Genomic DNA, 25,689 nt, shown 5'->3' with positions numbered 1-25,689 from the left:
GGGCGAGGTTGTGCACCCTGGCAAAAGGGGGTCTCAGATGCATGCCAAAATGGGAATTGGCCCCAGGAAGCCAGGACAGCTGCACCCTCGTGAGATGGTCCTTTCCTTCGAAGCTACCCTGTGTCTGGCTCTTCTTTGAGTCATTCACACCTTGTTGGTGTAGATGCATCAAAGCCTCTGGGGAGAGAATTCTAGATTTTGACCTAGTCTCTTTCTCCTGTGTGCACAGAAGGGCTCATTCTTGAGCAGGATTCACTCCTGTTGGATTACTTCCCTAACCTAACCAGCAGAGAGGGGGCCCTTGGGTCATGGGAAGTGGATTGGGCAGGGACCTCATTTTACCAAGGAGGAGGTGAGAGCCCGTGGGAGGTAAAGCTATTTGCCTGCAGTCACAAAGTTCCTAAGTGGTAGAGCTTGTATTCAAACCAATTCTTTTCAGCAGCACCTGTCCTCCAGGTGAGAAGTTAGTGAGTTTATACAATGCAAAATGCCCGAGAGGGCATGTGGAAATACCTTCCATCCCATTGATATTTTGCCTAGTAAAGCTACCCAACACACCAGAGGCCAAGTGATTTGTCTAGGGTCACGTGTAGAAGATAAATGTCAGAGGTGGACCTTGAAACCCCCAGATGCCAAGTACAGTCTCCTCTCTCTTATGCCACGAGCCTCTAACATGGCTTTTTATTCCTTTATTTTATTCATCTCATTGCTTTTTAATCCAGGATCAGGCAGTGCCTCCCTCCTTGTCCCTCCACCTTGGTCTCTCCCACCCACTCCATCCCACTCCCCCTCCACCCTATATATCCCCTCCTACAAAGCACAGAAAAAAGTCATCTTGAATAAGTATTTGAGTACTCTTGTTGCATAGTGTCATACAGCCAAACACTGGCCATGACTCCTGCATTCAGGGGGTGCTCAAGAAATCTTTGGATTGCTGGACACGGTTGTGGGAAAGCACCCAGGGCTTCTCAAGGTGTCTGTCACCGCCACCTGTCTACGTTCCTCCTTGGCTGGGCTCCATTTTTGTACGGCATTAAGAGAAAAAGCTCTGGGCCTCAGAGAGGGGGCGAGACATATTCTGGAATGCCCAATGCAGGATTCCATCAAAGGAGTTCTGGAAGACAGAGCCCCACCATGCTGTCAGGGGATTCAGGGGATCACAACATAGTAGGAAAAGGCTACGAGGCCACCCATCTGCCTGTCTCTCAGACAAGTCTTCCTGCCTAATGGATAAGGTCAATGGCTCCTCTGCCTGGAGTAGGGCTCCTTCTGGACCTCTGTTTGAGAAGCAGCCAGGGCTTAGGGGGTAAGATGCAGTACTTGGAGTCAATCCTGGGTGCAAATTCTGTGTCTGACACTTAATAGTTGTGTGACCCTCAGCAACTCACTGAACCATGTTCAGTCTGGTTCTTCCCTTGCAAAACAAGAGGAATGGACTCCACAGTCTCTAAGATCCTTTCCAGCTCTCTTCACCCATCTATCCCTAACCCATCCCTCCATTTCAGCCCCATCCCACCTGAAAAATAGCTAACTTTGACCAGTAACTTGTCTAGATGTAGGAATTGTCCAGGCATTCTTTAAACTTCCAGGTCCTAGGGCAGTAAGAATTTTCTATTCCTCAATACCAAGAAGACTAGATGGATGAAATTAGAAGGACCCTTTAAGACCCTTCAGTCCATCTGCCTCGTGTCATCAATGCAGAGACTAAAGTTCAAAGAGGTACCCTGGGATCATCAGTTCAGAGCTGAAAGGCCCAAGGACCTTATATCACAGAGTCCTATGTACAGGATGATGAGAGAGAGCAGGTGGCCCAGGCAGGTGCTTTTTTGAAGAACTGGATTCACAGAGTATTATTTAAGAGATTAATTTCAGCCTCGAGGGATGGGGTCTTTAGTGGAGTGCCTCAGGGATCTGTGCTGAACCCTGGGCTGTTTCATATTTTCAGCAATGATATGGATGGAGCTATGTTAGCATCCAGGCTAACATGATGGATAGCAATTGGGATTTAGGACAATCTCAAAGGGCTAGAACAATGAGTCATATTCAGTAAAGTGGAATTCACTAGGGACTAACATAAGACTCAACAGGTCAAGTTACCTCTCCCAGAAGTGAGTCTAGCTCATCTTTGTTCAGAATGGTCTCATTCCGAGAAGAATCTCCACTCACCTGTGTTGGAGAGAAATGAAATGTCAACCCAGGTTTCAAGCAGTGGTTGGGGCTAAGGTGAGATTTTTCTCCAGAATATCAGCCCCAACTAGCAGACTGCCCAGAGGTCCTTGTCCTGACTCTCCTGGAGGACTGCTAGCCTCTGGTCCTGAGGGGTAAGGAGTCAGTGCACTCCTCCTGCCACAGGAGGCAAGGGGGCTACCTTTTCTAATCCTCTTTCCCTCTCTACTTTGGGCCTGGCCCACAGGCCCAAAGGGGATTTTGAAAGTCTGGGGAGTTCTGTGGGTCAGGAAGCCTGGAAAACAGGCAGTGGGAATATAGGGTTAGTTAGGTTCGTTAAGAGCTGCTAGGTGGCACAATAGATAGAGTGCCTGGGCTGAAGTCAAGAAGACTCATCTTCTGAGTTCAAATCTGACCTCAGACACTTACTAGCTGTGTGACCCTGGGCAAGTCACTTAACTCCATTTGCTTCAGTTTCCTCATCTGTAAAATGAACTGGAGAAAGAAATGGCAAACCACTCCACTATCTTCACCAAGAAAACCCCAAACAGGGTCATGGAGCATTGGACACAACTGAAGGATGACTGAACAGCAACCACAACAAAGTTGTTAGTTAATTAAGGCATTAACCAGGGTCTTTTGGCCTAATTTGAATTCCAGACCCATTGCATTGGACCCATTCAGTCAAGGTCCATTCTTGAACCTCTCGGTTTCCCTTCTTTTCTAGCGAACAGGGGCCTATGTAGCTATGCACAGAGTAGAGCTTCAAGCTCCTTCTGGCTCCTGGGAGGGTGTCCAAGTAAAAGCACAAAGAAGCATTTCCTAAGCTTTGCAGGGTGTAGGCATTTAGGGAGGGTTTAGGAAGTCTCGGTAGACTGATGAGGTTGGTAAAGGCTGAGGGCCCCACTGACCTTCACAGACTCCAGGGCTGAGATGCTAGAGCTCAGAGTGTCCTCTCTGGGAGTGAGGGCTGGGTCTTGTGAACAGAGTTTGCACTTGACAATCCCCCTGGAATGGGAGGAAGGGACAGAGAAAGCAGAGATGCTTCCTGCATGGTTGGGTAGATGATGGGATGAGCTGGGCTTGTGGATAGGCAGAGGAGAACAGAGGTTCAGATTTCTCCCACATTAACGTTTCCATTCCTGGGGAAGGGCTCAGTTTACCAAGCTCAAGTTAATTAGGTGTGAAGAGTTCGTTCCAGGTGAACCTTCTGTTTCTGTAGTCAGAGATGGCCTTGGCATGACCTACATCAACACTGATGTCTTTTTGAAAAATATTTTTTTATTTATTTCATTCATTTCCCAATTACACTAAAATACTTTTTAACACTCATTTTAAAAAATTGGAATTCCAAATTCTCTCCCTCCCTCCCACATCTTGAGAAGGTGAGCAATTCTGATGTCTTTTTAAGCTCTAATATTCCCCTCTTTAGGTGATCCATCTCCTGATGAAAGCCTACTTGCTATCTTCCCCACTAGGCCCTTCCTTCCCTCTGGACTGTGCATTCCAAGGTGACTCCTTAATCTCCTCTTTCCTTACCTAAACTCTTAGTAATTCACACAAAGGTGTGAAAGCCCCCCACAAAGGAATGCATCTCTAAAGGCAAAATCTCAGCATCCTTTTAGAGGTTAGGAGGTATGCTGAAGGTACCCAATATTCCTAGACATCTGAGATCTCAGGGGTTCCAAAGGTGTCCCTCCTTGGTCCCCAGTGGAGTCTTGTGAGGGTCTCATTCCAGCAGACTTGCTTTGACCTTCAGCCCTGCATCATCCAGACCTCACTCACCCTGTCCTGCTGGAGTTGGCTGGGAAATGACAGTGCCAGTGGAAGGCCCTGGAGCATTGGGTACAGTGAAGCACATCCTCACTTCCTTGGCAGATGCCACACCTCTCCTCAGCTGAGAGCTGCTACAGAGACAACCCCTCACCAGAAGGGTGGCATTGGTATGTGAGCCAGGCAGTACAGCTTGCCCCCTCCTCCCATCTCACCCCCACCTGCCAGTGCTCTCCTTCCCATGATCACTCCTCTAAGAAGAGAGCCTGCCAGAAAAAGAGCTCGCAATGAATTGTTGTGTCTCTGAGACCATAGCGCTCCCTTGGGTGGCTGAGAGATCCCCGTCTGCACGTATAACTCCACGATATACAATGATATTGCATGTAAGGAACTGCCTCCTTTCCTATGTGGACATTGCTTTTACTAAAAGGGGCCAGGAAAGGATATTTGGGGTAAAAAGCAATGATAAGCAGCCTGAGATTGTGCTGAGAGAAGGTGGAATTAAAGCAGCCCCTCTCATTCAGATTGGGAGTGCCTCAGAAAGAAAGGCACTTACCAATGGATGGGAGAGATTGCAAATGCTGTTCTGCCATTTGGGAGCCTCTCCCAGGCCAAGCTTTAACCTCAACACCATGCTGTTAGCTCAAGCCTTGAGTAACATCACCTCCCTCAGCCTCCTCTATCCTCTGAACTGGAGGGCTGAGTTCCCAACTCCTCCCAATGCCTTCCTTTATAGAGGGCAGAAACTGGACTCTCAGCTCACTCTACTTTGCATGTGCCTCTCTGCCTGCTTTCAGCTCCTAGGAGCCTGGGAGGTAAGTTGTAGCTGTGTGGGCAGCCCTCTGGGGAACCACCTCAAGCTTCCAGCATGAGGACAGGTTGCAATGAGTGAGCCAATTCTAGCCTAGGAAGGGAAGCCTGGAGAGAATTGGGGGGGCTGGTAGGGAGGGCAATGCCATGTCCTTTAGACATGCTACAAACCAAACCTTTGATAGTTTCTCATCCTGAACCATAACTTCAGCTGGAGTCAGAGTCTCCAAGGTCATTTGGGCTTCTCCAGGAAAAGTGGTCATCTAGCCTTGGCTTACTATACTAAGGGACAACCGACCACCTCCTGAGGCAGCTTAGGCCATTTGGCAGCTGAGGGGGAGGGACGATTCTGCCCTCAATCATCAGTTAATCAATCAATCAATATTTGCCATGTCAGTTCAGTTCTCTCCCATAGCTAGGTGGCTTGTGAAAGGCTGTCCTGTGTCAGAAGGCTCAGACTTGGCCTTCTTGGCCCCAGGAGGCAGAACCTGTAGCCGGAGAGAGACTTACTAGCCAGATGTTTCAGAATGGAACAATCTGCTTAGGAGGCAATAGGTGCCCACTCTCTGTAGGTCTGTGAGCAGAGCCTGAAGAATCCTTCTTTGTGGAGAGTGTAGCAGAGGAGTTCCTGGCTCAGGCATGGGTTGAACTAGTTGGTCATTATAGTCCATGGCAGCCCTGAGGGTCTGTGGTCTACAAGGTCTGGGCTTCTAACCTTGAAGGAATGGCTCTGCAGAACTGTCTATTGCTTTAGTCATTAGTAAGTCCCTGGTCAGCCCCTGCCCTGCTGCCTAAAACTACCATCTGGACCCAATAACAGAGAGGGAGAAAAGGGTAGAAGGGCATCTCTATCCTAGGAATGCGTCCAAGCTGCTTGAAGGAGCCAGAGCAAGCCCAGAGAGTTAGGGTGGCTCTAGGAAAGGGCTATAGTTTCACAGCCCGTGACTTTGTAGTCTCGCTCACCTGCTGCCTCTCCGGTCCTGAGTTTTGCAGGGGTTGGCAGGTAACCAGAGAAAGTGCTGGCACCAGAGATGGAGAAGAAGTAGGGGGAAGAGGCTGCTTGAAGGTGAAAGTACCCCCCAGATTGGGGGTGGGCTCCTGGATGTGATTCCTTGACTGTGTTCTAGCTGGTCTTAGTCCAAGGAGAGCCTGTTTGGAAAGAACAGGAACGTCCAGCTCTGAATGTTAAATGACTGCTTTTGAACAATGTCAATGGAGAGGAAAATCAACCCTCAAGCTGATCCCACCAACTTTTGGGTTATGCCCCTTCTGGGAGAGATAATCAGGACCACAGACAAGGTAACTGTTGGAGAAGAGGACACATCCCTGAAGATTTGAGGGGCCTCAGTTCAGTTGCATACCGGAGTCTCTGGGTGGAGGGCTCTGTCCTCTACATGATGACCATCCTGGTGCACCTTCCCAACTATGCAGCAACCACACCGCCACATTCCACTAAAAGCAGTCTCCCAGTAGGCAGAGGAGCACAGAGAAGAGGGGAAAAGGGAGAGCCCATTCACCAATGGTTCCCAGCAACCCTTTCCCCCCAAACAATCTGTTTTAGGAAGTCTAGAAATGACCTTTTTTGGTCACAGAATTATAGTCTCAGGGCTGGCAAGGGCCTCAGAGGCATGTTATCCAGCCCTTACCCAAAAGAAACCTCTTCCTTAGCAGATTCGTCAAGAGGTTACTCAGCTTCCATTTGAGTCTCCCAGGATGGAGAGCTTCCACTTATGGGCTCTTACGAAGTATGTTTCTGACATCTAACATTAATCTGCCTCTTTGCTTAACTTCCTCGCCTTGGTCCCACTCCACCCCCATCTTGCTTCTGGTTCTGTCCTCTGGGCTCAAGGAAAACAAGCCTCCACATGCCCCCAAAAGAGCTCTTCAGTCACTTGATGGCAGCTGTCATGTTCCCCAAGGTGACATGCACTCAGGACCCTTGACTATCCTGCTTGCCCTCCTTGGAGCACTTCCCAGATTACCAATGTTCTTCTCAAACTCTGATGCCCAGGACTGACCACAGGGCTCCAGATGGGATCAGACCAGAGCAGAGGTCAGTCAAATGCTTCCTCCCTCGTCCTGGAGGCATCTTAAGAGCTCACTAGCTTTTCAAGTTGTCATATTACAGTGTTGGTGCCTACTGGGCTTGTAATCTATTTACTCTTTCCTCCCCACCTCCCAGTCCATCTTCTTCAAATAAACTTTCCCTATATCCTCTGGACAAGATGTACTGCTGTCCAGCTAAATCTTTCCTCCTCTGGTTGGGTGGTGATTATAGGGAGGCTTGTGATGATACACTCACCCTAGGATCCCCCCAATACCCCCATCTGTCATGCCAAATAGTAGATAGGACTATGGTTAATTGGACAAATCATACCCCACCCTCTTCATTTTTCTTCTCAGTATGATGAGGAAGTCTATGAAGGGATGTCTAAGGTTCTTCTCAGCTGCCAAGCTCTTGGAGCATGGGGGTCTTGGACTGATCTGGTGAGCAGAGCCAGGGGACTGTGGACTTCCTAGGCTCTGGCTCCCTTGGGCTCTTACCTGGGAATCTCTGTCAATGGTGGTTCTAGGCAGGTCAGGTGGAAGGCTCGGGGACAACCGTCACAGCAGATCAGCTCCCCACCATCTCTGCACACAGCACACTCATCATCGTTCTTCTAAAGGCAGGGGGGACCAAAATGCCAGTCTTGCTGCCAGCTTTCCTTCCTTAATCACAGGTCTGAGCCAGAGACCCCAGTGTGATGGGCCCATTGGAACATGGCAGGCGGCAGGGGTAGGGCTGCCCAGGCTTGCTCATATGGTCTAAGAGGTCTGTGTCATCTCCTCACCCAACCCAGTGAACCATGTCCCTATTCTCTAGCATCATTCACCTCTTCTTCCCGGGGAGCCCACAATGCCAGTTTAGCTTCCCTTGGCTCCTTTCAGCGTCTTCCCCATTACAGCCAATTGCCACCTAAGTGTGTTAATAACTCTCATCTCCTCTGCCCCTCCACCCATCACAGAATGTCAAAGCTGGAAGGAAGCTGAGGCTGTGTCCCCTCTACTTCCTCCTTCAGAAAGGAGGAGGTGTTCATCACCTTCCCAGGCACCCATTCGCTCTGAGACAGTTCCCCCTGTTAGAAGGTCTTCTTTGACCTCCAGGCTGCAGCTTTCTTCCCCCACCCTCCACCCCCCAGGGGCCAAGTGGAACAAAGCCGATTCCTCCTTCCTAATACAGTCCTTCAGATACTTCAGAATGGCCATTCATCCAAATTAAAGCGTAAGTGCCAATCTGGGAATTGTCATGTGTTAGCATGAAGTCATGCCCCCTCTGGGCCGTGTCAAGGCTTTCCAATGTCCTTCCAGACCCTCAGTCAGGGTAGGTTATAATTCTGTTAGATGTACTTACCTGGTCATTCCTCCCCATTTCATCAGCGCCTGGGCCTGGGTGGCCTGGTGAATGGAGCAGGATAGGGGAAGAGGAGAGGGAACAGGAAAGGGGAGGGGGGGAGGTGTGAGTCTGACTGTACCTGGTGGAGGTGCAGTTCTGGGGTCTGGGCTGGGGTGGCAGGCACACCATTCTGTTGGCTCAGCTGTAGCTCTGCTCTGTCCTGGGGATGGAAAGGCAGAGGGCCCTCACCCACTGGAAGGTGAGCTCTGTCCCCAAGTCATTGCCCTGTGCACTGGGCAAAGCCCTTTCAGTCTAGTAGTTCAGTGAAGAGACATGCTGTGATACCCAGGCTGCAGATGTGATGGAGACCAAGAGAGGATGTCCTTGGAGGTCTCAGAGGCAGCTCTTCTGGCCCCAAAGCCAGAATAGATGAGGAGAGATCAAAGAAGTTCTGAGAATGGGGAGTGTTATCTGCCCACTGGGTTTCTGGGAAGGCCCCCATAGTCTCACTACAGGGATGGTCTCTGACTGTGGACTTGAGAATCAGGGAGAGGGTCTGGCGGGGCTCAGTGAACCTTTTCTCCCAGACAGCTCTGGGACTGCCCCTGAAGCTTCCCAGAACCTGGTCAGCACCCTTGGTTGCCTCTCTGTTGGGTAGAGGCCCTGGAAGTGGGGCTGCTGTTTGGCAGGGAAGGTGAGAAGGTCAGACAGGGGCTGCTGTCCCCCATCCTTGAGGGCCTTACGTTTTGGGGTGCTTGGGTAGCTTTAGTTCTTGTTGGTGGCTTTGGACTTTTTGTTTTGTTTTTTCCGCTGGACTCCTCAAACTTGCCTGGTGTATAAAACTCTCCCCCGACTTGGATACATTTCTTGGAGCCTCCTGGAAGTAAGGGCCTGGGGTCAGGTGAGGGCTGGATGAGGGCCATGGAGTGCCCAACCCCCGGCTGTAGAGGTGCTGGAGCCCTCAGAACCCACATCAACTCTCTCAGCCCCATGTCTGATGCAGGGTGATTAGAGTGGCCGGGCCATCCCATCAGCTCGGAGTCAGGCCCCCTTTACCCCTTTGGGTCTAGGGACAAGATGGACTGAGGGGCTCTCAGTTGCTCTTCAGGTCCCGTTCCCCCCCCATACATCATCTACCTGACTCAAACACCTGTTTGATAAGGACACCCTCCACTGCTCCACAGGTGCCTGGGAGCTCGCTGGATGCCACGGCCACAGCCCTCTGGACCGATGCAGACACACTCCGAATTCCTATGGGACCAAGAGATTAGAAGATCGCTGTTAGCTTACTCCTGAACCAATGCATACACACCTGACCTGAACATCTTCTATGCACAACCTCCCCCATATTTATCATATTCCTGTTCTCCATCCTCACAACAACCTCCAATCCCTCCATTCCTTGTTTCTTTCCTAGGGCATAATTCTTGCAATGGCTACACTCTCCTCTCTTCCCCATCTTGACCCCTTGGTGAGCCAGTTCATCTCTCCACCATCCTCTTCTCGCAAATCCATCACCGTTTTACTTCTGATCCTGCCCTGCCAAGCCTCAGTCTTGGATCCCTCCCATCGTTCAAGGCCTGCACCCCAACTTACATACTACTGAAAAAGGCTGGAAAAAAATCACAGGAGCGTCCATAGCCATTTTATTTTACATAATCTCAACTGGGCTCTCACTGCAGCAAGACAATTTTTTTTATACCTTAATTGATTTACTCTCCCACTCACCGCAGCTGCTTTTCTAAACCTTTTCTGGTCCACCTCCCTTCACCCTATCTGCTGAACACCTACCTTGTACTCTACCAAAAAACATTCACCAAGACCTTCCCTTTCTCTCCTTTTCTTTCTCCTCTCACAACCTCTTGGCAGCATCCTCCATCCTCTCCTTTATTCCTGCCTGTTATGAAGAAGTCAACACCCCTTCACCAAGGCCAACCTTTCCCATGCTTCCACAATCCTATTCCCTTCTGTCTTTTCTAAAAGATTCCCACTCTCTCAGCATCAGCCGCTCTGCATCTACTGGCTCCATCACTGCTGTCTGCAAACATGTCCATGTCTCTCTCTTCCCCAAAAACCCCTCCCTAGACTTTACCACCCCTGCTAAATATCATCCCCTAAATATCATCATCATCTAAATGTCTCCCCTCTTCTGAAAAAGCTGTCCACACTTTCTACCTCTTCTCTCACTTTTCTCACCTTCATTACATGGCTGCTGACTTCAGTTTTCAACTGAAACAGCTTTTTCCTGCTATCTATCCCCGCCCCCTTCTCTCTCTGTCGCTCTCTCTCTGTCTCTCTCTCTGTCTCTGTCTCTCTCTCTGCTCTCTGTTTCTCTCTCTCTCTTTAAAGAACACTGATAGGTTCCATTTATGTTTTATAAATGCTTGTTGACCTTGTCTGATTTGGATATTTCAGACTGGATGCTCTGGAGACATAGTTCCTTTCCACATACTACCATTTAATCCAGCTGTTGTTCAGTCATTTTTCAGTCATGTCTGATGCTTCATGACCCCATTTGTGGTTTTCTTGGCAGTGGTTTGCCATTTCCTTCTCTAGCTCATTTTACAAATGAGGAAACGAAGGCAAACAAGGTTAAGTGCCTTGCCCAGGGTCACCCAGCTAGTAAGTGTCTGAGGCCAGATTTGAACTCAGGAAGATGAGTCTTTCTGACTCTAGGCCCGATGCTCTATCCACTGTGCCACCAAATGTTGCTCATTTTACAAGGAACTGAGGCCCATAGAGGATGGACATCAGTGCAGGATTGGCCCAGGTCTGCTGTCCTCAGGGTCCAGGCACTACATGGACAAACGAGTTTTCACCGAAACCAGTCCTCAATTCAGTGACTAACAAAAAGGTGAATTCAGAAATAGAGAATGATTCTCCTGAACATAACCTGCAGCACCCTTTTGTAGAATGTGAATTAGTTGCCTGCCCTTCCCCCCACCAACCTCATACAAACTGAGCGTGGAACCTGACACTCATTAGCTGTGTGACTACAGCTATCGCCGAATCTCTCTGAACCTCAATGGCCTCTTTTGTGAAATGGGCATAGTGAGGACCAAAGGAAGCCATGTTTGTAAAGAGCTTGGCAAACCATAAGCTGTCCTGGGTGTGTTGGTGATTTGGGTTAAGGATGCCACAAGGGTCCATGGGGCATAGCTGTTTCAAAGACCCTTGCTACCTGCTCCCCCCTCTGTGGTACTGCAGGCAGGCATTTGCGGGGCTCCAACTCAGTTTATGTTGGCCCCTAAAGGAGGATCCTCACACCTAGGATGGGCCTTGCCATAGGGTATGGGGAGTGGGAATATTGCACAGGAGCTAATTTGAAAGAGGTTTTACTCACCATTTCCCAGAGGAAAGCGTGGGGGCTCTGGGTTCTCCAGCTTCTTGGGGGGCTTCACCTTGTGGGGGGGTCCTGCACAGTAATAAGAAGGTAAACAGACTCCAAGGAAGAGATTGGGCCTGATGGGAAAAAGGTGGAGGGCAGTAGGACCTGAGCAGCGTGTGGTTACAGAGAGAGCCCCCTAAGGTAGGGTGTGTGCTCACAGCAGGTGGGGACAGATCACTAGGAAATCCAACACCTGGGACCAGGGCAGCAGGGCCACAAGGGGTCATGGGACTGTCTAGCACATTCAGGACATCCTTCAGTGACCCACCTGGACTGGAAGCACATCTCAGGGACTGGGAGGCTGTTTGAGAGGACTCCTTTTCTTCAAGGCCCTTCCTTTTGCCCTGGAGTCTGTAGGTGCTGGAGACCTTCAGGCTGGCTGGGGGTCTCCTCCCCTTGTGGCCTCGACTGAGGTCCACATCTGTAATACAGAGTGAGCTAGAAGCAGGCAGGGATCTCTGGGGGAATATTTCCCTTTCCTCTCGCCCTTCACATGTAGAGGAGGAAGTCAGGATCCATAGAGGTGGGGCAGCTGGGGCTCAGTGAGGAGTTGGCACTGCCAAGGCAGTCATCTGGACAGAAAGAAGCCCCCACACCACCCTCCGCTCACCTTTGGGGAAGCTGCTGCGAATGGCTTGTAACCTCCCATATCTCTCTAGGTTGTAGTCCTTAAACAGCACAGTCCAGAAGCTGCGTATGGATGCTGAGTCCCTCCCCAAGAGCCAGCTGAGCAGGGCATGGAGAGCTTTGTGGCAGCCATCCTTTTCTCTCAGACTCTGAGTCTCCTAAAATAAATCGTACCTGATATGGGAACAGGCATGAGAAAGTCTGGGCATCTTTTCTTGGTTTTCTGTTCTTTGCAACCATTGAGTTAGAAATGACTTTGGAGACCATTGAGCCTCCAAAGCTGGGAAAACTGAGACCCAGAGAGGGAATGAACTTAACCAAGGATAAGTGGAAGACTGGGGCTGGCCCCCTCATCTTCTGATGGGGAAAGCCTCACCCCCAACATGAACCTTCTAGGTCTTGAGTGGGTGACAGCAGCAGGAGGGCCATGATTGATCCCCAAATCTATCTCCCCAAGCCCCAGTTGCTCCACTTCTATGGATGCCAGCTTTCTCTTCTATTTGTGAGGGGTCATAGGAAGGGGAAATATTCCCCCAGAGATCCCTGCCTGCTCTCAGCTCACACTATCTTGTAGACATGGACCTCAGTCAAGGTTACAAGGGGAGGAGAGCCCCCAGCCAGTCTGAAGGTCTCAGTTGGGGATGGGAGGGTTTTCATCCAGTATCAGAGTACATAGCAGTGTGAGAGACCTGCAGACTTCAAGACCTAAAGACTCCAAAACTCAAGAATCCCTTCCCCTACCTTGAACTTGTCCTCTGTGATAATGTCATGATCAGCCAGGCCATGGAGCAGTGGGAAAGTGTCATCCACTGCCATAGAGATCTCAGTTCGGTAGAGTTTCAGGAGTTGCCGGACATCTGTCTCACCCGAGGGTCTGTCTGAGCTGGACATACTGAGAGAGGAAGTACCAGGTAGGACGAGGAGCTAGCTGACCTCCAGGCTAGGGCTTCTCTAGTCATTTGGGGAGAGAGAGGGAGAGAGACAGAGACAGAGATAAAGACAGAGAGAGAAAGACAGAGACAGAAAGAGAGACAGAGAGAGAGAAAGAGAGAGAGAGAGAGAGAGAGAGAGAGAGAGAGAGAGAGAGAGAGAGAGAGAGAGAGGCAGAAAGAAAAATACAGAGACAGAAGGAGACAGAGAGAAGAAATATGGGGACAGAAAGAGGCAGAGGAACAAAGACAAAGACATAGAGATAAAAATACAAAGAGACACAGAGAGATATAGAGACCAAGAAAGGAGATGTTTCCATCACCTCACTTGGAGGCAAATTGGGTCCACTTCTACCCTGATCCAAATTTGCGCTAATTCTAGTTTCTCCCCCCAGTACCCCTTGCCCGCTCCCTACCCTGCTGGACTCAGGAAATGTCTTGGGAAGGTGAGTTTGTCTCTCTTTGTCTCTTCTCTCCTCTGCTCACTTGGCCTTGATATTAGCCACCCCGGCTAGGCACAAGTGGGCTATTTGAGTCCTGGCAAGTACCTTACCTTCTTTCTGTAGTGAGACTGTGCAGCAGTGATCTTGGCAAAGTAAAATTGGCAGGATGAGCCAGATAACCCCTGAGGTGCCCCCCTTCTCCCCTGATTCCTGTGCTCTTATACACATTTCCATTCATGGAAAGAACAGAAATACCCCAATCAGAGGAACCAATCAAGATTCCCAGGGGAGCTTCTGAATTTAGGGGTGTGACTGAGGCTTAGAGAAGGTCCAGAGTATCCAGGAGTAGCCTGGGGGCTTTCCCAAGTTATGCTTCTGAGGTTCTGAATGACGTTACAATTCCACTCAAACGTGAATTGCTTAGTTAGCATTAGTGACAAGCGTTCTGGTGAGCAGGAAGGGCTGGCCTGGGTGAATTCAATTCCACTTCATCCCCCACCCCTACTCCAACCCTGGAGGGAGCCCAGTTCAGTCTGGAGAGAACCTAAACAGAGCAGGGGGTAGGGCCTTCATTTATCAGATCCTCAGCTCCTTTTCTGAGATTTCTCTGCCTGGTTCTGGCTCAGATCAAGGGTCACAACCTAAGGATGAACTCCTCAAAGGCCTGTGCTCAGTGAGACAGTTTCATGGCTGTGTGTATGTGTGTGTGTATGCGTATGTGTGTGTGTGTGTGTGTGTGTGTGTGTGTGTGTGTGTGTACTCATGGGCACATGCACGTGAGTATGTGTATGACTGGTGGGGAGAGGACCAGATCTTGTGCCATTTAAGAGGAAGATGGAGCCTGGGCATGAAAGAGGCATTAACCCTGACCTTAGCCAAGAAAAGGATTAGGACCCTCAGAGCTTCAGGGCTCCCAAGCACTGCCTTCCCTAATTTATAGCCAGTAGTAATCCCTTCTCCAGGTGGGCATCTAACCTTTGCAGACCTCCAGTGTCAGGGAGCCTATCACTTGCTGAGGCAGCCCCTCCCCACTGTGTGATAGGAAGTTTTTCTGACATCTAATTTAGATTGGATTTTTAAAAATTCCTTCCCCCAACATTGCTTCCAGTTCTGCCTCTGGGGCCAAGCAGACTGAGGGTGACCCCTTCTCCACATAATACCCTTTGAATACTTGAAGACAGTTCTCCTGTCCCCCAGAAGTCTTCTCTTCTCTATTAACCTATCCTCAGAAGACATGGACTCAAGTCCTTGACCATGGTGGTTGCCTCCTCTGGATACTTCTAGCTTCTCAACATCTTCTTGAAATCAAGGTACCTAGAACTGAGTGTACCTGACTTCAGCTGGGTTCTGCCTGGGGCAGAGGACAGAGGGACTCTATCACCCTCCTTATTCCTAGAATTTCTGCTGATCCCATGAGTGTCTCTGGCTGCTACGACACACTACACTTGAGCTTTTTTAGGGAAAATCCTGACCTTTGCCCTAAGCCATTTTTCTCCACAGTCTGGATTCTGGCACTGACTCAGTTGTCCCAACCGCCAGTTCTATCAGGACCTCGGGATAAATGGATGGAGTCCATCTGAGCCAAGTGGCCTGAAATTCAGCCTGGGTAACTAGGTACTATCTTAATGTCTCCTTACCTGTCTGGGCAATCCCCATGAACTATAAACTACTTTACTTCTGTCCTATCCAGTGCAAAGGGAGCTGTCCTTGGTAGAGAGGAGAGAAGCAAATGAAGAGCCGAACAGCACTACCTCCTCTCCATTATCATCCTCACTTCGAGCATGGATCCCATTCCTTTTTGGAGACTTCCCTGTCCTATTAGAACCATGATCCTCCTTTTGACTGTTACCTGCCTCAGCTTCCTTCTCTTGAATACCTCTCTGAGAAATCAAAGTTGATTGGTGAGTTCCCAGGACAACTGTATCTGTTGATATCTCCTCTTTTCCATCCTTGGTTGTTGTTACTTCACACACTTGCACCCCTTTAGGGTATGTCAGGGTTTTTTTGTCTTTAATCAATGAAATTCAAGGCTTAGTCCTAGATCAATTAAGTCTTGAGGCTGGTTTCATCAGTCAATCAACATTTATTAAGTGCCTACTTTGTGCTGGATGCTGTGCTGAGCTCTGGGGATACAAAAAGAGACAAAAGACAGAAGAAGCTTCTAATCAAATCGTGGAGACAACATACAAACAGATATATACAACACAACCTATATATACCATAAAAAGGATTTAATTAACAGAGGGAAGGCCCTGGAATTAAGGGAAGCTGGGGAGGCTTCCTGTAGAGGTGGCATTTTAGTTAAAGGAAGATGGGGAGGTCAGTAGTTGGAGTGAAGTTGGGGAGGTCAGTGCCAGGCACTGAGGACAGGCAGAGAGAATGCCAGGAGCTGAGAGATGGAGGGTCTTGTTCCTGTACCAGCTAGGAAGGCACTGTCACTGGACTGAAGAGTGTGTGTCAGAGGAGGAATGTGGGATGGGACTGGAATGGGAGGAGGGGGGTAGGTTTTGAAGGGCTTTTTTATTTAGAGGCAGCTAGGTGGCATAACTGATGGAGTGTTGGGCCTGGGGTCAGTAAGACACAGATTCAGATTTGGCCTCAGGTGTTTACTGTGTGACTCTAGGCAAGTCACTTAACCTCTACCTGCCTCAGTTTCCTCATCTGTAAAATGGAGATAATAATAGAACTCACCTTGCAGGATTGTTGTGGAAACTAAATGAGGTAATATTTGTAAAATGCTTTTCCTAGTGCCTGGCACTAGGTATGTAAAGTAGTACTTAAAGAAATGCTTGTTTCCTTTCTTTTACAGGTCTAGCCTACATGGATTAAATGACACTCCTAGACCACATACACTGTCTCTGGACTAGTGAATTCCCTCTCACTAGGGGTCTGCAAGCACAGGCTAGATGACCATTTGTCAGGCATGTTATAGAGATATAGATTGAGTCCTTCTACCTCTGAAATTCAATGATTGTGATGGATTGAATATCTTAGCACTTTAACATGTCCTAAGACATCCTAGGTTCACAGACTCACTCCAGACAGTCTCTGCCTCACTTTTTCCCCCTCTATCCTAGAGGATTTGTCCCCTTGGGGATTGTGGTGGGACTGGAGAGATGCTGTTTCCCATATACCTCCCCTAGGGAGGGAAGCCCTCCATGCCCCACGTGCCTCCTCCTTGAGAGGAATCCTTGAAACTCTCTCTCTGCCTGTACCGCCACTCCACAATGGGTAGCCCAGCTGAATCATTCCTCTTTTCAATAATTGCCTGCCAGAACTGTAGAGAAAAAAATGGAAGAAAGAATGAAAGAAGAAAGGAAGGAAAAAAGGAAGAAAGAAAGGAGAGAAAGGAAGAAAGAAAAGAAATGAAGGAAGGGAGAAAAAGGAAGGAAGGAAGGGAGACAAATAGGAAAGAAGAAAAAGAGAAAAAACAAAGAAAGAAAGAAGAAAAAGAAAGGAAGGGAGAGGAAAAAGAAGGAAGGAAGGTAGAAAGACACAGGAAGGGAGGAAGGAAGGAAAGAAGAAAAGAAGGAAAGAAGGAAAGAAAGAAAGAACAAAACCCCAACAAATGAGCCTGTTGTCATCCCCCCTTGCCCTTGGAGGTTGGGTGCAGCCTCTGCTACCCTTGCCTGGGTTTGTTCAATAGTGTGGACATCTCTCAAGGCTCCGGACTCACAAGTGGGCTTGGCTATCTGCTTCTGGTTCTCAGGTTACCTGCCACCTTTTATAATTTATCTAGCTTCGGGTTAATTACTGCTAATGGAGACGACATCAGCAAAGGGAGAACAGGACCCGATGGCAGGGCTAGATTTCACATTTTTAATTTAAATGTACACCCTTGTTTCTGAAATCAGGAATGTTTAATTGAATTTCACTTAATTACTTCTTCAGTTCAGCCCTGATTCCACAAACTCAACTGGTAGAAAGGGTGTAATCCATCTATCTGCCCACAGGAGATAGAAGTTCAAGGCCTCCCACTGTTTGGTGTGATTAAGGTGGGCCACCTGTGGAATTTATGGACTTTCCGAAGAGCTTGAGGTTTTTAAATTATTATTATTACCTAGCAAGGATGCTATAGAAACTTAGTCTTATCCTCTAAGTGACCACACCACAGATGCTCTGGCCCTGATTCGGTTCAGAGCCTCCGAGTGACCAGAGATCCTGAGTGACCTACCTTATAGCACCTGAATGAATGAACTGAGATCCCTTGAATGGCCAATCCCAGATCTCCTGAGTGAGGAAGCTCAGACCTCTTTATTTTTTTACCCACCAGATTGAATACCTTTGGACTTTTCTTCCATGCCTGTGTGTGTGTGTGTGTGTGTGTGTGTGTGTGTGTGTGTGTGTGTGTGTGTTTCAATCTTACCTCCCCTTAACACAACCACCATCCTAGGGCAGACCCTTATCACCTCACACCTGGACCATTATATTAACGTGTTTATTGGTTTCCCTACTTCCACATTCCCCCTAGTCCAGTCTAACCTTCACTTAGCTGTCAAACTGATACTCCTAAAGCACAGGTTTGACCACAACAACATCACATCCCTCTTCCCCCCCTCCACCCCATCCTCCCTTCCCCTTCAATCAACTTCAGTGACTTCCTGTCAATTTCTAATATCAAATAAAAAATCCTCTGTTTTGCTTTTAAAGTCCTTCACTATCTTTTCGATCTTCTTATAGCTTGTACTCTGGGATACAGTGACACTGGCCTTCTTGAGGGTTCTTGTCCAGGACATTTCATCTTGGTCCTCCAGTCATTTTCACTGGTTGTCACCCATGCCTAGAATACTCTCTCTCCACATTTCCACCTTCTAGTTTCCCTGAATTTCTTCATGTCTCAGCCAAAATCTCCCTTTCTGCATGAAGCCTTTCCTAGTTCTTCCTTTTAAAAAAAAGGTTAATTTATTTTTTCGATTGGCAAAAAAAATATGCCTTTTCTCTCATCCCATCCCTAATTGAGAATGAAAGAAGAACAAAATCCTTGTTACCATGCATGTTCCCATACAGGTTACAAACATGTATGGTCAAGGAAAATGAATTTCCACATTGGCCATATCCAAAAGAAGACATTCTCTCTCTCTCTCTCTCTCTCTCTCTCTCTCTCTCTCTCTCTCTCTCTCTCTCTCTCTCTCTCTCTCTCTCACACACACACACACACACACACACACACACACACACACACACACATAAAACACCCTGGATACAGAAGTAGGAGGGAGAGGGAAGAAAGGGGACAGAGGAATTAGAGGAAAGGCAGATTAAAGGCGGAGTTAGTTTCAAAGAATGTACAAAAATATTTATAGCTCTTTTAGAGGTGGCAAATAATTGAGTGCCCATCAACTGGGGAGTAGTTTAACAAATTATGGTATATGAATGTGTGATGGAATACTTTTGTACTCTAAAAAGTGATGAAGGGGATAGTTTCAGAAAAACCTGGGAAGACTCATATGAGTTGATGCAAGGTGAAGTGAGCAGAACCAAAACAATTTATATGATAACAACAATATGGTAAACACAAACAGTTTTGAAGAGTTTAAGAAAAATATATACATATAGGTATATAATGTATATATATTTGCAAATATGTACCTCTCATTTTGTAGTGAGTTTCACCTTTCTGTCATGTGGTGGATAGCATGTTTCAGAATAAATCTTTGAAATTGTGGTGGGTCTTTATGCTGATCAGAGTTCCAAGTCTTTAAAGTTGTTCATCTTTACCATGTTATTGTCATTATATAATGTGTTCTCCTGATTCTGTGCACTTCACTCTGCATCAGTCATAGATGTCTTCACAGGTTTCTATGAAACCATCCCCTTCATCATTTCTTACAGCACAATAGCATTCAATCACATTCACATACCACAATTTGTCAGCTATTTTCCATTTGATGATTACCTCTTCATTTTCCAATTCTTTACCCCATTAAAACATCTATAAATACTCCTGTACCCCCTTAGGTAGAATAAGTTTTACTTAGGACCAGTCCTTCCCTTAATGTATCCTCCTTATAATTCTCTCCTCTCCCTTCTCCTCTCTCCCTCCCTATTGAGTGAAATGTAGTTTTGTACTCAACTGAGTGTGTGTGTGCATACATGTGTATTCTTCCCTCCCTTGACTACTTTTGATGAGAATGAGGTTCTGATGTCACCCATTCCACCAACTCCCTTCCTCCTTGTCTATGTGGATGTCTTCTTTTGTATCCTGATCGTATGAGATATTCCCCCAAATCTTACTTTTTCTTCCTCGACAATGTATTCTTCTTCCTCGACAATGTATTCTTCTTCCTCTCTCTTGCCATTTTCCTCTAATGATCATTAAGATCTAATAGGAACTCCTGGGAGCTCTGTCTAATTAGATTTACTCATGAATCCTGATGATGATGGGAACATGCATCATCTGCCCATATTGAAATAGAAGCAGTTTCTCTTGATTTAGTCCCTTTCCTTGCTCAAACCTTTTTTCCTGTTTATGATTCTCTTCACTCTTGTGTTGGAACTTCAATGTTTCTATGTAGCTCAGGTCTTCTCAGCAGGAACACTGGAAGTCCTCTACTTCATTAAAGATCCATTCCCACCCCCACACCCCACCCTTGTAGGATTATACTCAGCTATCCTACATAAGTTATTTTTATCTGTAAACCTATATGCTTTGTGTTTTGGAATACCATTTTCCAAGCTTTCCTCTCTGTTATCATGGTGCTTACTAAATCATGTGTGATCCTAACTGTGGCTCCTAAGTGCTTGAATTCTTTATTTCTAGCTGCTTGCAGTATTTTTTCTTTGACTTGGGAGCTCTGGATTTTGGTTGTAATGCTCCTAGGAGTTTTAATTTTTGAGTTGCCTTCAGAATCAATGAATTCTTTCTATTTCTATTTTGTCCTCTTATTCTAAGAGAAACAGGCAGTTTTCTTTTGACATTTCTTGAAATATTATGTCTAAGTTCTTTTTATGACCCTGACATTCAGGTAGTTCAATGATTCTTATATTTTTCTCCTTGATCTGTCCTCCAAGTCAGTTTTTTCCTGTTACATTTTTTCTATTTTTTAAGTCTTTTGGCTTTGTTTTAATAATTTTTGTGGTCTCAAGGAATCATTGGCTTCTGTTTGGTCTGTAGCAATTTTTTTGCTTTGCTTAGGCAAAGTTTTGTAGCACTTGTGCCAAACTGTTAATTCCCTTTTCAATTCTTTCTTTCATAACTCTCATTTCTCTTCTAATTTTTCCTCTAGTGCTCTTACTTCATTGAAAATTTTAACTTTTTGAAAAGAACTTTTGCTTTAACTCTTCCAGGAATTCTAGCTGAATTTGTGGCCAATCTGTGTTTTCCCTTGAGACTATACTTGTAGGTATTTTGTAGTCATCCTTTTCTGGGACTGCATCTTGAATATCCTTGTCACCACAACAGCTTTTTATGGTGGATTATTTTTTCCTTGTTCATTCTTCCAACTTACTTTATGACTTTAAACTTTATGTGAGGCATGGATTCTGTATACTTGTTAAGGAAAGATCTGGGTTGGTCCTGCTGCTACTTTCTTGAGAGTATTGAATTATTCCAGGATCTCAGAGCCAGCTCAGGATGGGAACCTGTGGGCTTTTAGCACTTCGACAGCAGTTTGATCTGGGGCAAAGTCTGATCACCATCCCCTGGTCTGAGCTCTGTACATGCCTGACCTGGGTTTGGGTCTGAGCAATAGTAAACTGCTGCTGTATTCATGCCCTATCAGCCAGTTGAGGAGTTCTGTTGCTTTAGAATGACAAACCTATAGTTTCCCCTTTACTCTGGGATTCCTGAGCTGGTTATTCCTTTGCAATCTTCAGACTAGGCTAGAAACTGGAACTGAGACCCCTCTCTCTTCCTGAGAAGGTCTGAGTCACACCAACATCGCTTGATTCTGAGCTTTATTCACAACTTGGTCCCTTCTATGGTGCCTCACCCTTGACTGTCCTTCTCCCCACCTACAATCTACAACCTAGAATGGGTTAGTGTACAACAAAGCTGCCAGATAGCACCTGTTCCAGTTCCCTGCACAAGGTCTTGGTGTCCTGGTATGGGTCCTCTTTCCAGCATCTTGGAGTGTTCCCTGGGGCATACTATTGGCAAGACTCCATCACCAGGGTCTGCAGACCTCTTTAACTCCCTGTGCTGATCTGGGCTGAAGAAGTGACACCCTTTGATTTGTTTGTTAGTTTTTTCTTGGATTTCCCCATCAAGACTCAGTCTGGCACATAATTTAGATATGTTTGGGGAAGTTTGGACCCTTCCAAGGTGCTTATTTTTTTCTTCCTGATACTCCACCATTTTTTCTCTGCCCCTGGTCCTTCTTAGCCTTAATGGCTCCCCTCTGAAATGGCCTCTACTTTATCTTATATACATCTTATTGGCACAGAGCTTTTTGCAAGTCATTAGACAGTAAGCTCTAAAGAGCAACACCTTTCTTTGTATCCTCCATCATTAAGCATGCTGTTTGGCACATCAAATGAGATATTTGTAAAATTGGTTAGCACAGTGCCTGCAACTTAGTAGGAGCTATAAAAATATGTAACCTCCATGCACATAGCAAGTACTTAAAAATGCTCCTTGAATGACTGTTCCACTGATGTATCAAAAGTCTCCCTGAAGGGAATAAGGACAGAACACTTGTGTTTTTTGCCCATGCTTTATCTATGATTAAAATGTTCTGTATTTTATGGGCAAAGATGGCAGGAGAAGTTTCCAGAAAAGTAGTGCATTTACTGCCAAAACAAACATGGAAAGAATGGAAGACATAAGTCCTCATGTTAGGGGGGCCAAAAGGAAGCCACTTTTCTCCCCTGATGCAAATCCCACGATTGCCAGTTTTTCCCTGACTTTGCTCCAAGGTTTGCCTTTTATTTTTTGGTAATTTTTTTTTAAACTTAAATACAAAACAAGAAAAAAAGGAAACATTGCCATGTACACAGCAGACCACAAGAGAGGATTCAATATAAAACAATAAATTTCCATTTCAAGAAAACCTATATAATAAATACTACCCATTGTTTTCAAAGCTGTGCAGCTTTTCTTTGTTTCCTTGCTGGTTTCCTTCTGTTCTTTACTGTGCACTTTTTATTTTTTTCTCCTTCCCCCCCTCTCCCCCCCTCACCCAACTAAGGCTATAAATAGGCATGAATATATATATATATCTGTTGGGGGTGTGAGCTCAGTTCCATGTGGACAGTCTCAGGCAGGTAAAGGTGAGGACTTCTCAACCTTAGAGTTCTCATGAGGGAATTGAGGTGTGAGACCCGGGCTATCTCGTGCATTTCCACCTCTTCCCGTGGGAAACGTGCTGGGAGAGAGCATCCCTGCCCTCGAGATTGGCCCGGGTCTGAGCACACCTATTGTTATCTAACAGGCACAGTATTCAGGTGCAAACTATGCGGCGGGAGAGCGTAAGTAGGGTCAGGAAAGCCTGAAGGCGCTGTTAGCGCTGAGGGGCCCTTAGAGGACAGAAGGCCCCTCTTCCCTCTCTCCTCTCTTCACTCTTCCCTCTCCCCTCTCTCCCCCTCTTCCATTCTCCCATTCTTCCACTTCCAATCTCCTACTGTAAGATCTTTGCCTCCTTGGGAGATTCCTTGCTCCCCAGGAAGAGTTCCCCCTGCACATGTAACCAAGACCCTGAATAAAGCCTTGTTCGACTCTGGAAAGTCTCTTCTCTCATACGTTTATCCGGTTTGGCCAGCCGAAGACCTGCGATAAGTAAGGTAAGACTCGGGTAGCCCTCAGGCCTCTAGGCCTGGCATATATATATATGTGTGTGTGTGTGTGTGTGTGTGTGTGTGTGTGTGTGTGTGTGTGTGTGTGTGTGTGTGTGTGTGTGTGTGTATATACACACACACTTATCAGGGTTTGCCTTTTAAGAAATCAAATGAATCTTGGCTTCCCCCTGGGGAAAGAGGTGTAGACACAAAGTGCATTTCAGTGAGAAATAGACACTCTAGCAGGCAGTGAGCCTCAGACCACCCTGGTTATCTGCAGCAGAGGAGGATGTTAATGGAGGGAGGCACTCCCTGCCAGGGAAGATGAAGTCTCTCCCTGCTGCCCCACTTTTATTCCTACCCATAACATCTTGGCCCTGGCAGCTAAGCCAGAGGGCCTGAGGGCTCTGACCACTTGTAACCCCCAAGATGTATCTGAGCTCATTTCCACTCTCTCCCAGGGATGCCAGGGACAGTTCTCCCACTCCTGTTACCTGGCTGTGTGGATATGAACTCAGGTCCCTATCTTGGAATGGTTTAGTTACTTTCCCTTCCCTGCCCTCCTGTTACCTTCTTCTCTAGCTTCACCCTCCTGATTTGGGCTAGACCATTGCTCCCTGTGGGATCTTGGGAAAGTCTCTGGGCCTCAGTTTCCTCATCTGTAGAATGAGAGGCTTGGACTGGATTAGCTCTCAGTCCTTCAGCATTTTGGTCACCGGTAGTCCTTGACTAGATAAATGCCCTTCCTCTGGCTTAGCAGCTATTCCTAAATCCCAAATTTGCCTCAAGGTGCTGGTGGGGGGACAGAGTAAGAGAGGACCCCTGTATTTAAATATACTTTAACTAAATGAAGGCATCATTTATTTTTAAAAAAAGAAAGATGTTTACATTCTAAAAATTCCATTAAGCATAGAAAGAAGAAGACCTAAACAAGTATTGATTAAGCTCCGCCTATATGCTAAGCACTTTTCAAAGACCCTATGACCTCTGGGAGTCACCTTACAGATAAACCACATGACTGCCCTCTCTTTGGCTTGGTATAGGACTGACCATCCAGGGGCTGTGCTGCTCTCTCCCAGATGCCAAGCCCAGCAGAGCAGGCCCCTCCTGTAGGCATGCTTCCTTCAATCCCCAAGGTGGCATTTATTTTCCAGGATATATGGTACACAGGAATGGCTAGAAACAACGCAGGCATTTGGGTCCTTATGCTATCCTTGGCCCTGAGTATGGTAACATATGTCCCTATAATTCTGTCTGGTTCACTCACTAGGCAAATTTGGGGGGTGGTGCAAAGACTTAGATCTCAATTCTCTTCAGGTTGAATCTGGGTCAATTCCACAAACATCTACTCAGTGTCTACGTGGCCTAGGAATCAGAAACTGCTTCCCTAGGGTCTCCCAAAGATGTTCCAAGCTGTCAGGCTCCCCCCAAATCTAGCTTTCTTGCTGCCTGTGTTGAGAGAACAAGTGAACTGGGGGGTGCCTGGTCCTCTGAGGACAGGGACCTTGCAGAGAGGTGGTATGGCATCATGGAAAGAACACAGGACCTGGGTCAGAATCTTGGCCCTGGCCCTCACTACTCATGGGACCTTAGTCAAGTTCCTTCCTCTCTTTGGATCTCATTTTTCTCATATGTAAAATTGGGTGGGGCTAAGATGGTCTCTGAGGTCCCTTCGGCTCTCAATCATTCCTAGGTTCCTGTAAATACATGTCTGGTAAATGAAATAATGAATGAATGGAAGCAACGATGTCTGGTCAATGGGCTCATGTGGAATTGTTTTGGCATTTGGGGAGGGTAACAAAAAGTGTTCGCCTCTTGTAAACTCTGTGGGGGAAATGTTCAATATTGAACATGGCACAGTAACCTGACAGTTGTTGAACCAACCAGAAAAGCCCTGAACTGAAGCAAGAAAAAGACTGCTGGGACATCAGCAGAGCAGAGGACAGATACACCGGAATGAGGAGGGCTAGCAGAGAGCTCAGTCTTTCAACTCCTGGCATGGGGGACCTGAGACAGACCCAGAATTTCCCACTCCCAACCAAGGACGAAGCAGCACTCGGGGCCAGGGTGGTTCATAAGAGGACTTGAATGAAGACTTGGACTGAAGGGACGAAGTCATGGAAAGAAAAGTCGCGGAACTGCATTTGCTTCCTTAATATCAAAGACTGCTTTGAAATCCCTCTCAAACTTTGTCTCTAGTTTTTCCCCCAGATAACCAAAGTGGTTGTCCTGAAAGAAAAAATAAAAGCTAATGTTTACATAGCACTTTACAAATATTATCTGACTTGATCATTACAAAAACTCTGGAATATGGGTATTATCATTATTTCCATTTATAGATGAGAAAACTGAGGCAGGTAAAGGGTAAGTGACTGACCCAGGGTCACACAGTAGGTGTTGGAGGCAAGATTTGAATTCAGTTCTTCAGACTCCAGGTACTGTGTTCTATCAACTGTGCCACCTAGT

The 25,689-nt window shown here is 47.0% G+C and overlaps 2 protein-coding genes across 10 annotated transcripts in view; both read right to left on the bottom strand.

Annotated features, from left to right (window-relative positions):
• Nucleotides 1–710: 710 nt before the first annotated feature.
• AIRE (autoimmune regulator) lies at nt 711–15,316 on the bottom strand. The gene is made up of 14 exons (XM_072649105.1): nt 12,879–15,316; nt 12,121–12,295; nt 11,779–11,931; nt 11,466–11,537; nt 9,260–9,373; nt 8,866–8,999; nt 8,262–8,342; nt 7,294–7,409; nt 6,111–6,201; nt 5,713–5,898; nt 3,952–4,073; nt 3,078–3,174; nt 2,098–2,166; nt 711–1,114 (listed from the first exon to the last, which is right to left on the bottom strand). The coding sequence occupies exons 1-14, from the start codon at nt 13,026–13,028 to the stop codon at nt 1,034–1,036; spliced, it is 1,641 nt and encodes a 546-aa protein (XP_072505206.1). The 5' UTR covers nt 13,029–15,316; the 3' UTR covers nt 711–1,033.
• Nucleotides 15,317–15,441: 125 nt separating this feature from the next.
• The window catches only part of LOC140529994 (nuclear body protein SP140-like protein), a 59,129-nt gene continuing 48,881 nt past the window's right edge, over nt 15,442–25,689 (bottom strand). For 8 of the 9 annotated variants that reach the window (XM_072649097.1, XM_072649096.1, XM_072649100.1 and 5 more), the window contains one exon: nt 24,051–25,452. In XM_072649097.1, the coding sequence (XP_072505198.1) occupies nt 25,339–25,452 (114 nt within the window). In that variant the 3' untranslated portion in view covers nt 24,051–25,338. Of the gene's footprint in view, nt 15,633–24,050; nt 25,453–25,689 lie in introns of those variants that run through there. The other variant, XM_072649099.1, reaches the window with a different exon arrangement.

This window comes from Notamacropus eugenii, chromosome 2 (assembly GCF_028372415.1).
Source record: "Notamacropus eugenii isolate mMacEug1 chromosome 2, mMacEug1.pri_v2, whole genome shotgun sequence".
Lineage (NCBI taxonomy): Eukaryota > Metazoa > Chordata > Mammalia > Diprotodontia > Macropodidae > Notamacropus > Notamacropus eugenii.
Note: the sequence above shows the minus strand (reverse complement) of the source record. Positions and strands in the feature narration are given on the sequence as shown.